The following is a 12795-nucleotide window of genomic DNA, read 5'->3' on the forward strand; positions in this document are numbered from 1 at the left end:
CCATTTTGGTGCCCATAGATGGGCGGGGCGACACCGGAAGTTTCGTCGACGCAACTTCCGGTGTCACACAGCTGCCGGTCCCGGATTCTGCAGTCCGGGACCTGGAAGGTAAGCATAGATCCCATCTCTGAGGTGCCATAACAACAACAACAACAACAACAACAACAACAACAACAACAACAACTTATTATGGGTTTCCCCAGCCACTCTGGGCGGCTCCCAACAGAATATTAAAAACACGACAAAACATCAAGCATTAAAAACTTCCCTAAACAGGACTGCCTTCAGATGTCTTCTAAAAGTCAGATAGTTCTTTATCTCCTTGACATCTGATGGGAGAGCGTTCCACAGGGTGGGCATCCCACTACCAAGAAGGCCCTCTGCCTGGTTCCCTGTAACCACACTTCCTTCAGTGAGGGAACCGCCAGAAGGCCCTTGGCGCTGGACCGACCGCAGTGTCCGGGCTGAACGATGGGGTGGAGAGGATCCTTCAGGTATACTGGGCCAAGGCCATTTAGAGCTTTAAAGGTAGCCCCACGTAGAGCGCATGACAGTGTGGGTGCCCGGCCAGGTGACCCAATGCATTGCACGTGTGACATCACATGGTGTGACGAGGCCCAATGGGGTTCATCACAGTTGTGGGAGGGGGCCCCTCACACCCTCCGGAAGGCCCGGCAATGTGTGACATCATACATGTGCGTCAGGCACCCCCAATGTGGGGCAGAACCCGGTGCACCTGGGCGGGAAGCAGTGCAGAACTAGAGTGAGGAGTAGGAATGGGACCATTTGTGTGGAAACCATCCATGAAAGGACCGGAGCTCTCAGTATAGTGGACAGCCAGAAGAAGTGCACCCTAGTATCAGGTGGGTTTTGGAGAAGGTGGATCTTGGGAGGAGCTCTTGAGAGATGGAGAAGGACCTTCGCATACTCCATGGAACTGAGGCCTTTTCCGCTTTCTTTCCTACAGGGTGGGGTGGATGACGAGATCACTCTCTCTGCCTACATCACTGCTGCTTTGCTGGAGAGCCTGTTGCCTCTCGATGTAAGTATCTGTCTTCTCCTTCCCGAAGCCCATTGTGGAACAAACAGTCATGCAGGGCAGGCAGGCAGGAGGTGCCCCCCACAATCGCAGCTGAATGTCTCTAGTCATACCTGCCAAGTCTCCCGCTGAAAAATGCGGGATCAGCAGCGGCACGGCACCGAAAGTTGCATAGAAGCGACTTCTGGGGCCACTCTGCCCATATCTGAGCACTGGAAATCGGGCAAAGCGGCACCAGAAGTCGCTTCTACACATGTCCGGTGGCCATTTTGGTGGTGGCCACATGGAGGTGGCCATTTTGGTGGTGGCCACATGGAGGTGGCCTTCTTGGGTGGCCACATGGAGTTCTAGCGAGTGGCCTTCATGTGTTCTGTGGCGGGAATTTGTTTCACTAGACTTGAAAGGCTGGGCGAGAAATTCCCGCATTTTATGAGGTGTTGGCGGCTAAGCAGAGGCCTCTACCGGTATCTGAACTGAGTGACTCTGATGAATGATAATGAACTCTTAGTGACAATTGTAAATATTGTAAATAAAGACCATTAAAATGCCAGAAGTCTCAGGAGAGGATTGTTTTTGAAGAGAGGAACGCGCCACCATGACATAATAATAATAATAATAATAATAATAATAATAATAATAATAATTAATAATAATAATAATTTATTTATACCCCGCCCACCTGGCTGGGTTTACCCAGCCACTCTGGGCGGCTTCCAACAGATAAATAAAACACAATAATCTATTAAACATTAAAAGCCTCCCTGAACAGGGCTGCCTTCAGATGTCTTCTAAAAGTCTGGTCGTTGTTTTCCTCTTTGACATCTGCTGGGAGGGCGTTCCACAGGGCAGGCACCACCACCGAGAAGGCCCTCTGTCTAGTTCCCAGCAACTTGCCTTCTCGCAACGAGGGAACCGCCAGAAGGCCCTCGGTGCTGGACCTCAGTGTCCGGGCAAAATGATGGAGGTGGAGACGCTCCTTCAGGTATACTGGACCAAGGCCATTTAGGGCTTTAAAGGTCAGCACCAACACTTTGAATTGTGCTCGGAAACGTACTGGGAACCAATGTAGATCTTTCAAGACCGGTGTTATGTGGTCTCGGCGGCCGCTCCCAGTCACCACTCTAGCTGCCGCATTCTGGATTAGAAATTTAAGAAATGAATAGAAATAAAAGGCGTTTTCTAGAGGCATCTGGTTGTGAGAACAGGGTGCCAGACTAGATGGGCCATTTGTGTGATCTACGGCTCTCTTCTGATGTTCTTATGTCTTTGCTCTGCCCTGCAGCGGGTGGGCCTGGCTGCTATTCCAGCCACCACCTATGGGCCCCCCCAGGCCTTCTGAAACAGCTGCAATGGCTTGGGATAAGCCTCTCCTCCCCCCCGTCTCTCCACAGCATCCCACCGTGCGTAATGCTCTGTTCTGCCTGGAGACAGCGGCTCAGGCGAAAGAGATCCACGTTTACACCCTGGCCTTGCTGGCTTATTCCTTTGCCCTGGCAGGGAAGGAGGAGCAGAGGCAGAAAATGCTGCAGTTACTCCACGAGGAAGCCGTGCAAGAAGGTGAGAATTAATCTCTGGGTGGAAGGGAAGGATGTAGTACTCAACCCTCCTTCTCCCCTCGAAAACCTGGCTCCTCATTCCCTGGCGGGAATGAATAGTTGATGCTAATGAAACAATCCCTGTGTTGCAGACTTGAGTCAAAATACCAATAAAAGAGGCAACACGTCGACCAATTCCAACGGGCGAAATATATCTGTTTTTATCTTTATAAAACTATAATGACATGCGAGACTGTGATCCAAGGTAATCATACTGTTTCGGTTTGGTCTTCTTCAGTTTTTTAACTACAAAAAAATAAATCAAATAAATATATATCATTAATAATGTCATACATTATATTAAGGCCAATGGCCAGCATGAACACGAGTCTATACAGTCCACACTGTATGTATATATATATTTATTTGATTTATTTTTTGTAGTTAAAAAACTGAAGAAGACCAAACCACCAGTCCAAAGATCCGCCTTCTTCTCAGGATCCAAACACAGTTTGCTGGCCCTCTTCCCATATTCCACAGCACCTACATTGTTAGTGGCGCTTGGGTTGCTCCGCCCAAATATTAACACCTCCCTCCCTCCCTCCCTGAAGAGGATGGCTCCCTTCACTGGCAGCGGCCTGGAAAGAAAGAGGTGGACACACACTTTTCATTCCATCGTCCTCCCCGGGCTCCGTCTGCGGAGGTGGAGATGACAGCCTACGTCCTCCTGAGTTACCTGACCAAACAGCCAGCGCCATCTCAGGAAGAACTGGGGACAGCCACCCGCATTGTCAAGTGGCTCAGCCAGCAACAGAACCCCACTGGGGGCTTCTCCTCCACTCAGGTAAGCTTCCTTCCTTCCTTCCTTCCTTCCTTCCTTCCTTCCTTCCTTCCTTCCTGGGATCCAGACCAAAGTTTGCTAGGAGTGATGGGGAGGCACAGCAAGCTGTCGGGGTTGCTGCAAACCCTTGAACTCTCAATCATAGGAAATTGGGGTATGATCATGGGACGTCCAGGGCCCAGTGTGGATGTCTCCGAAGTTTAGATGCCTTGGCTGTGAATGCAAACCCCAGGGACGTCAAATTCTCACAATGACTTTGAGATGACTATTGATATCCCCCTCCGACTATTGATATCCCCCAGTGACCCGCAGTTCCCTAGTGGATAATAACCTCCCCTCCATCTAAACAAAAGCTTACCCAATGCCTAACCTCACAAAGTTCTCTTACATTGGCAGTGGGAATCCTGCAACGTGTTTAAGTGACTATCTAATGTTTATTGGATGGATTCCCCCCCAAATTGATTATTGAACTTGAATTTTATTGTTGTTCATGCTTTTATACTGTATTTTATGCTGCTTTTATGTTGTATTTCAATTAAGTGTTTTAAATTTGGTGTTAGCTGCCCTGAGCCTGGATTTTTGAACCAGGAAGACTATGTTTTAAGCCCCAAAAATCTTCTCAAAATTGGGGGGGGGGTCGTCTTATACGCCTGGTCCCCCGTGAACTGAGCTGCCCGCTCTCCTAACTATATTTTAAATAGAAAATTGGGGGGGGGGGTCGTCTTATACGCCCGGTCGCCTTGTATGCCGGAATATACGGTAAATAAAATTTTGTTGTTGTTGTTGTTGTTGCTGCTGTTGTTGTTGTAATCTGCTCTGGATCAATAGGACAGGATAGATGACAATTAGGGGGCCCTTCCAACTCTGCATTTCCACTAGTCTATGATAACTGGACTTCAACCAGGGGACAACTTCAAATTGAGGACTGTCCTCTCTACGAGGTCCATGCCCACCTTCTCCTTCGTCTGTGCTGCAGGACACTGTGGTTGCCCTCCAGGCCCTCTCCCTCTATGGCGCCTTTACCTACTCCAAGAGCAGCACGGGCACAGAAGTGACCCTGAGCTCCACAAGGGGCATCCTGAGACAGTTCCAGGTGGACAGCACCAACCGCCTGCTTCTCCAGTGCCAGGCTCTGCCCGGAGTGCCAGGGGACTACGACAGCACGGCCACGGGGGAAGGCTGCGTCCACGTCCAGGTGAGTGAATGTCCCACCCGGGATGGGTGCCTGGGAAAGAGAAAGTGTGTCATGTGATGTTCTGGATCCCAGCAACACAACTGCCCAGGCCAGCACTGCCTGGTGCAAAGATCGGGTGGCCCAGAAGACTGTTGGGGTTGCACAGGGTGGTGGCAGCTTTTCTTTGGAAGACATTGCCCTGCCCTAGAAACGATAAGCTCCTTCTGGTGGAGCATGGAGAAACCAAGTTGGGGCAGTGGCAGGAAGAGCAGGAAGCAAGAATAAAAGGATAGGGGGGCCCAGGGGCGTTGCTAGCCCCTAGGACACCCGGAGCAGTGGCGCGGCAGCACCCCTGGGGGCGGGGTCGTGACATCAGGGCCCCGCCCCCAGCGAGCAGGGCGGGCCAGCAGCATACCTTCCAAGTTGCTGTCAGAGAAATAAGGGACCGGGCCGGAAATAGCAGACCGGAAGTAGCGCTGCCGCCATTTTGGAACTGGGCGGAGCATGCTCAGAAGTGACTTTTGATGCTGCTTTGCCCTGTTCCAAAATGGCCGCCACGCCAGAAGTCGCACTGCAGCCATTTTGGAAATGGGCAGAGCAGCATCAAAAGTCGCTTCTGAGCATGCTCCACCCAGTTCCAAAATGGCCGCCTCGCCAGAATAAACCGGGGAAAAACAAAAAAATCTGTTTTTTCAGCTAGGAACAGCTGGAAAAACGGGGATTTCCCGGGGAAAACGGGAGACTTGGCAGCTATGGCCAGCAGACTGGACATATATTGGGAATTTTTTAATGTTTGATGCTTTACTGTGTTTTTATGTGTGTTAGAAGCCACCCAGACTGGATGGGAAAACCCAGCCTGATGGGTGGGGTATAAATAATAAAATTATTCATTATTATTAGAGTCCTGTTTCCTTTCCAGACCACTTTGAAATACAATGTGCAGCCACACCAGGAAGAGGCACCGTTCATGCTGGAGGTGCGCACAGTTCCGGAGACCTGCTCTGGACCCAAAGCCCACAAAACATTTGATGTTGCCATCAATGTCAGGTAGTCCCCTTCATTGGCCAAGGCTATTTGGGAATCTGGACCACCCCGCAATCAGGATGTATTAGAAGATGGATAGATGGTTACGGGGTGGACTGTCGGGGGCAAAGAGTGGTGTGATTCTTTCCCCTCTCTCTTTGGCTTTTCTCAGTTACACCGGCAACCGACAGGCCTCCAACATGGCCATCATCGATGTTAAGATGCTCTCGGGATTCGTCCCGGTGAAACCATCTGTAAAGCAGGTAAGAGCTTCATTTCTGTGTGAAGGCCCCGCCACAAACAACAGCCTACTTCCTTAGTTGTAGGAGACTTGAGATTAAAAGAGCTGCCTTTGCATATTGCCTACCTACCCCAGGCATCCTCTCTCCAAAAACAGCCACGAGGATCCCTTGTGCGTGTCTCACAAGCCGGACTTCTCCTTGTGTTTCTTAGTCTGTCTCCAAATTTTGCTGCTCTGAGGCCTGCAGCCTTTGTTCACAGAGGTGCCAGTGAGCTTTTGCAGCTGGTGGATGTTGATACAGTAATTGACCATGGGATTGTCCCATCCCATCTCGGTTTTAAAGAGAGCCAGTGTGGTGTAGTGGTTAAGAGTGGTAGACTCGTAATCTGGGGAACCGGGTTCGCATCTCCGCTCCTCCACATGCAGCTGCTGGGTGACCTTGGGCTGGTCACACTTCTCTGAAGTCTCTCAGCCCCACTCACCTCACAGAGTGTTTGTTGTGGGGGAGAAAGGGAAAGGAGAATGTTAGCCGCTTTGAGACTCCTTCGGGTGGTGATGAAGCGGGATATCAAATCCAAACTCTTCTTTAAAGTCAGCTGACCTAACGGGCATAATCACATCTTGGGGCTGCGAATGTTGTACTAGCTTGCAATGTCCACTAGCCACTAGGTTGTCACTTGGATGGGACCACTGAGCCTAGGGCTTGCTGATCAGAAGGTCGGCAGTTTGAATCCCCATATAGGGTGAGGTCCCGTTGTTCAGTCCCAGCTCCTGCCCACCTAGCAGTTCGAAAGCACGTCAAAGTGCAAGCAGATAAATAGGTACCACTCCAACGGGAAGGTAAACGGCATTTCCGTGCGCTGCTCTGGTTCGCCAGAAGTGGCTTAGTCATGCTGGCCACATGACCCGGAAAAACTGTCTGCTGACAAACGTCGGCTCCCTCAGCCAGTAAAGCGCCGTAACCCCAGAGTCGTCCGTGACTGGACCTAATGGTCAGGAGTACCTTTACCTTTAAGTCACTTGGAGACCTTTGGGTGACAAGTGACTAATAAGTCTAATAAATGAAATTGAAAATGAAATTGAAAATGAAATTGAATGGAAAATGGAAAATGGAAAATGGAAATGAAAAGAAAAGAAAAGAAAAAGAAAAAGAAAATGAAGCCAAGGACACCACACAGCTCAACTTCATTTGCCAGGACTACAGAGAAGGCTCTCCTTGCCCTCACCTTAAGGTAGACTATGCTACCCTGAGGCTTCAGAGATCGCCTTTCCCCATATATGCCCACTCAACTCATTTGATTGATGGAACTAGCACTGTTACGTTTGCTGCATAATACCCGTTCCACATTTGTAAGAACTCAATCTTCTAGTGTGGCAGCACCTGCACTGTGGAACTCCCTGCCTCTTGACACCAGGCAACTGTTAAAAGCATTCTTGTTTAGACAAGCCAACCCAGGTGCTTAGGAAGCTCATGCGAGTTTTAATCTGTTTTCAGTCTATTGCTATATTAACTTTTTGAAAGTTTCAAATTATTGTTGTTGATGTTTCTTATTCAGAGTTTTACAATTTTATCTTTTTCACGAAGCGCTTTGAGGTTGCTTTTTTACAGTCAATAAGTGTATGAATTTTATGAAATAAAGAAACAACAACTATCTGCATTTTGCCCCCACCAGCTGGAAAGGCACAATCTGGTCCAGCGCACAGAAGTGAGCGCCAGTCATGTCCTGCTGTATTTGGAGAAGGTGAGCAAAGATGTCAGGCTTTGGCAATTTTCTCCTCCCCATCAAGGAAGAAACAAGAAAGTTCGTATTTATGGTTTTATTCAGTCATTGTGTTGCAAGACAAAGAATCCAGCCCTTAACTCCACAGTGACGTTGCTCACTTTGAGCTCCTCCCCTTCTTTCCCCAGCAACGGTAATTGGCTCCATGGAGGGCCTCAGAAGACAAATGTCGTAGAGCCCTTTGCTCTTGAATTCTAATTGAGCGGAGAGTCCGTGGGGAGGGTGGTGCTTCTATGCTCCCCAAGGATGTCTCTGTTGCCAGTTCTCCCCCTCCCCCTCCTTCTCCTAACACCTCATAACTTGGCAGCTAGGTGTTCTGCTGTAATTCAATCCTATTTCTCTCTTCTCCTGAAACTGCTGGAGAAATGGGGGGCAATCCCCCCACCCCCTCCTCATCCGATGGATGCGGAGGAGAAAGAGGAGGTGATCCCCAGCCCTCCTCTTCTGTCCAGTCCCTGGCAAAAAGAGGGCAGAGGCAGGAGGCAGGAGAATCTTTCCTTTGAGTGCACCAGTGGGCAGAGTGAGAGGAAGTCTGGATTTGCCCCTCACACTCATTCCTTTGGAAACATGGATAAGCTATCAGGGCAGCCGTTGAGCTCTTCTCTCTCTCTCTCTCTCTCTCTCTCTCTCTCTCTCTCTCTCTCTCTCTCTCACACACACACACACACACACACACACACACATTGCAAACCAGCCATTGCTTTTGGAATATATATATATATATATATATATATATATATATATATATATATGATAAGAATAATATTGGAGAAAACTGGGTATTGAAACTTGCTTAACCTAAATCATATATCCCAGTTTCCAGCGGCCCTTTAAAGTACGCTTCACGCAGAGTATACGCAGTCAGAAGTTGACCTGGCTAAGAAAACACCACCAAGAGCGTAGGGAATTATCTCCCTTATCTGAAACCCCTTACTAGCTGCACACTTGTAAAAGTATACAGATGAAAATACAAATGGTTGGGTTTCTTTAACTGAAAAACAAACTGACTCAAAAGAGACTTTAAACCAAATATAAATGCTTTCTCTCTTAGCAACTTTATCTACCCACATTCCAACCTTCAATCCATTCCAAACCTCCCACAAACTCCCACATAACTCCCATTAAACTACCCAATAATTAACAGCAAACCAGCTTTATAACTAAACAACTCTCATACTAAGATTCAACTAAGGAATCTCTTAAACTGAGAACCTCTCTTACTAAGATTCAACTTGGAATCTCTTAAACTGAGAACAACTGAGAATCAACTACCGTAAGTATTCTCCAACTAAGGTACTGATCTCACTGAGAGATACAGTTCTCCTAAGAGATACATTCAACTGAGAGAGTGATCTACTAAGAGATGAATCAAACTGAAAGATCTAACTAAAAGATACAGAAGCCTTTCTGGCAGAGCCTTATATACAAGGAGCAGAGCCCGCGCCTGTGAGCAATTAACAGAAATCACCGGCACCTGTTTCTCTTAAACATATTTTTTAAAATAAATTTTAAAATCTTTCCACTCTTCTTCTGTCACTTCTTCTCCCCGGTCGCAGATTCTCCCGGTCATCTCAGCCAGTTCCATATACTCCACCATTTTAATTTGCCAATCATCCACTGTTGGTAATTCGTGGGTCTTCCAATTCTTGGCTAGTAATACTCTTGCCGCCGTTGTAACATACATGAAAAAATTTACATTTTTCTTAGGAATCTCTTTCCCAACTATACCCAATAGAAAGGATTCTGGTTTCTTAATGAATGTGTTTTTCAACACTGTCTTTAGTTCATTATAAATCTTCTCCCAGTAATCCCTTACTAGTGGGCAAGTCCACCACATATGATAAAAAGATCCCTCCTCTTTCTTACATTTCCAACATTTGTTATCCTGGAAAGATTTTAAAATTTATATGTTTCTTTTAAACAGACAGTATTTACATTAGACCGGCTCTAAAGTAACTTGACTATTCAAAAAAATCCAACAATTGCACCTCCAAATTGCATAATGGGAGTACTGCAATATTGATTCTGTGATTCCACGATCACTTGGCTATGTGAGAGGAGGGAAGAGAGGATGATGCTGTTCAAACCCTTCCTCTTCTTCACCTCAAGGAAGGAGGGATGATGGGGAGCCTGTGGAGGAGATTTCCTTCCTGCATAGAAGGCTTGGCATCCAGGGTGCCACTCTGAATGCTGCTCATTGTAGCCCCTTGAGATGTGCAGGGCATCGGATGGGGAAGATTGTAACTGTGTGTGAGAGAGACACCGACAAACCAGAAGCCCTAAACAATCCTATAGGCGGGCCACCGCTGCTCCTTACACACCCATTGCAGAAGGGGGCAGCTCAGATGCGGGGAAATGAACATTCGGGAGAAGCCCTCCTAAAGAAAAGACAAACTTTTGTTCATGCCCTCCACCATTGCTTTGCTGGGTGTGTGAAGGTCTGTCTTACAGTAGCTGCTGGTTGACTCATAACTGGAACATGTAGTAATAATAATAATAATAATAATACCCATCTGGCTGGGTTTCCCCAGCCACTCTGGGCAGCTCCCAACAGAATATTAAAAACACAATACAACATCAAACATTAAAAACTTCCCTAAACAGGGTTGTCATGTTTCCTGTAACCTCACTTTTCGCAGTGAGGGAACTGACAGAAGGCCCTCAGAGCCATAGGTGCCAACGCCCAGATTGAAAAATCCGGGATCGGCAGCTGCGCAGAACTGGAAGTCGCGCTGCGGCCATTTTGGAACTGGGCAGAGCGACACTGGAAGTTGCTTCTACGCATGCTCTGCCCATTTCCAAAATGGCCGCAGTGCCAGAAATTGCTTCTGTGCATGTCCAGAGACTCCAGACATGCGCAGAAGGAGCCTCCCCAGGGCTGGTAAGAATCTGGGGGATTTACAGGGGGGGGGGGTTTAAATCCAGGCTGCCAGCGGGAAACGGCTGGAAAAACGGGGTTTTCCTGGGGAATATGGGAGACTTGGCAGCTATGCTCGGAGCTAGACCTCAGTGTCTGGGCAGAACGATGGGGATGGAGCCGCTCTTTCAGGTATTCTGGGCCAAGGCCATTTAGAGCTTTAAAGGTCAGCGCCAACGCTTCAAATTGTGCTCGGAAACGTACTGGGAGCCAATGAAGGTCTTCCAGGACTGGTATTATATGGTCTCGGTGGCCACTCCCAGTCACCAGTCTAGCTGCCACATTCTGGATTAGTTGTAGTTTCTGGATCACCTTCAAAGGTAGTCCCACATAGAGCGCATTGCCGTAGTCCAGGCGGGAGATAGCCAGAGCATGCGCCACTCTGGCGAGACAGTCTGCGGGCAGGTCTCAGCCTGCATACCAGATGGAGCGAGTAGACAGCTGCCCTGGACACAGAATCTCAACAGTCTTGGGATTCTTTATCTCAAGTGATGATCCCACCTGCTTGTCCACAGGTGACCAACGTGACCCAGAGCTACACCTTCGCCGTGGAGCAGGACGTGCCAGTCCAGAACTTAAAGCCGGCTGTGGCAAGAGTCTATGATTACTATGAAACAGGTGAGAAAGACCCCCCATACACACATTGCAGACCATTAAGGTTCACATATCCCACTTCTTAGTTAACTCACAAAGCAAAATTTAAAACCACCATGCAATAGGTGTACTTATGAGCATTCTGCAACCAACCCCTTAAAAACCACCCACTAGTCTAAAAGTGCTGATGGAGAAAGCTCTGGGAGGCAGAGGCTGGCCTGACCATCTTTCTCTGTTGCTTCCTCTCTTTCCAGATGATGGTGCTGATGCAGAGTACAGCGCCCCCTGCAGTACAGGTAGAGTATGAACAGAGATTGCCTTGTGCAAGTCTGAACTGGCTTGAAACTACCAAAGGTCATCCCAGGCCATAATCCAGCTTTCTTCTGGGGGCAGGACATGCTATAGGGGAGTGGTTCCCGAACCTTTTAGGGCCTCTGCCCCCTTGGTTCCTAAAATAATCATCCTACCCTACCCTATAAAAAGCATTACAGTCGTACCTCGGGTTATGAACACCTCGGGTTACGAACTCCGCAAACCCAGAAGTATTTTCGCCGTGCGCGGGCAGTTTGCGCATGCACAAAGCGTGAAAATTGCGCTTTGCGCATGCACAAAATGGCACTTCGGGTTATGACCATTTCGGGTTACGAACTGCGTCCTGGAACGGATCGTGTTCGTAACCTGAGGTACCACTGTATTCAAAACAGCAGTTTTCACGACCCACTAATGAAGGCAATAACACAATAAAATTCAAAACAGTGACAATTAATTGCATGTTTATTCAAAAACCAATTAAAATCTTTAATTGATTTAACAAAATGAATGAGTTTGATGCAGTGCTGCCAGATTTTTAAAGCCTGGTAGTCATTTACACTTCCAGCACCGCCCCTCTCCTGCTGCCCACTTGCCTCTTGGCACCACCCCAAGTAATCCCACTGGCCCCCAGGGCATGGTACTGGCCGTTTTTGGAAACCACTGATTTAGCGTCCTGGGTTAAAGCAACTTGCATGGAGGCCAGGCCTCCTGTTGGGCAGGTTGAGGGGCACCAGCTCGTCTGCCAGGTTTGGGGAAGGGCATGAAACGTCAGCAGTTGGGCATATGGGGGGGTTGCCATCTGGATCTCCTGCCTCTGTTCCCCCAGAGCATATTGGGACACTTGTGGGTAAATGCTTGGCCAAAGGAGATTCTTATGCTCTTTCCTCCACTGCAGCCGAAACTAAACAGGGGAATGCATGATGGAGAATGCAGCCCGTCGCTCCCCGGGTGGACTCTGCTGGCATCTTCTTTCCACCGGATGAGGAGGGGGGACAGAGAAGCTGGGCAGCAACACAAGGTCTGAACCGCAGCCTGCTCTGGCAAAACCTGGAATAAACAAGAGGAAGAAGAGGGGGTCGCTACACACTTCAAAACCAGCACCCACCTTTGTTGTTGTTTTTTGTTTTCATTTTGAGATCCTTCTCTATGGCTTCGATTTCCCTCTACAGGATAAAATAAAAGAGAACTATGTTTTTTATTCCAGTCATGTCTCAAGCATATCTCTGCGGGCATTTCTGGGGCGGGATGTGGTGCGAATACAACTATTTATTTTTGCCGTTTTATATTCTCTGATGCATTTTAGTTTTCCAGCTGGCCAAAATCAAACAGCATTAGGGT

The 12795-nt window shown here is 48.2% G+C and overlaps 1 protein-coding gene across 2 annotated transcripts in view; it reads left to right on the forward strand.

Annotated features, from left to right (window-relative positions):
- The window catches only part of LOC118081112 (alpha-2-macroglobulin-like), a 48839-nt gene extending 36179 nt beyond the window's left edge, over positions 1 to 12660 (forward strand). For both annotated transcript variants that reach the window (XM_088663670.1, XM_035107300.3), the window contains exons 27-36: positions 968 to 1042; positions 2431 to 2596; positions 3186 to 3418; positions 4392 to 4610; positions 5509 to 5636; positions 5785 to 5875; positions 7527 to 7595; positions 11067 to 11169; positions 11400 to 11441; positions 12353 to 12660. In XM_088663670.1, coding sequence (XP_088519796.1) covers positions 968 to 1042; positions 2431 to 2596; positions 3186 to 3418; positions 4392 to 4610; positions 5509 to 5636; positions 5785 to 5875; positions 7527 to 7595; positions 11067 to 11169; positions 11400 to 11441; positions 12353 to 12378 — 1152 coding nt within the window. In that variant the 3' untranslated portion in view covers positions 12379 to 12660. The remainder of the gene's footprint in view (positions 1 to 967; positions 1043 to 2430; positions 2597 to 3185; positions 3419 to 4391; positions 4611 to 5508; positions 5637 to 5784; positions 5876 to 7526; positions 7596 to 11066; positions 11170 to 11399; positions 11442 to 12352) is intronic.
- Positions 12661 to 12795: the final 135 nt, after the last annotated feature.

Source organism: Zootoca vivipara, chromosome 2 (genome assembly GCF_965207765.1).
Source record: "Zootoca vivipara chromosome 2, rZooViv2.hap1.1, whole genome shotgun sequence".
Classification (NCBI taxonomy): domain Eukaryota; kingdom Metazoa; phylum Chordata; class Lepidosauria; order Squamata; family Lacertidae; genus Zootoca; species Zootoca vivipara.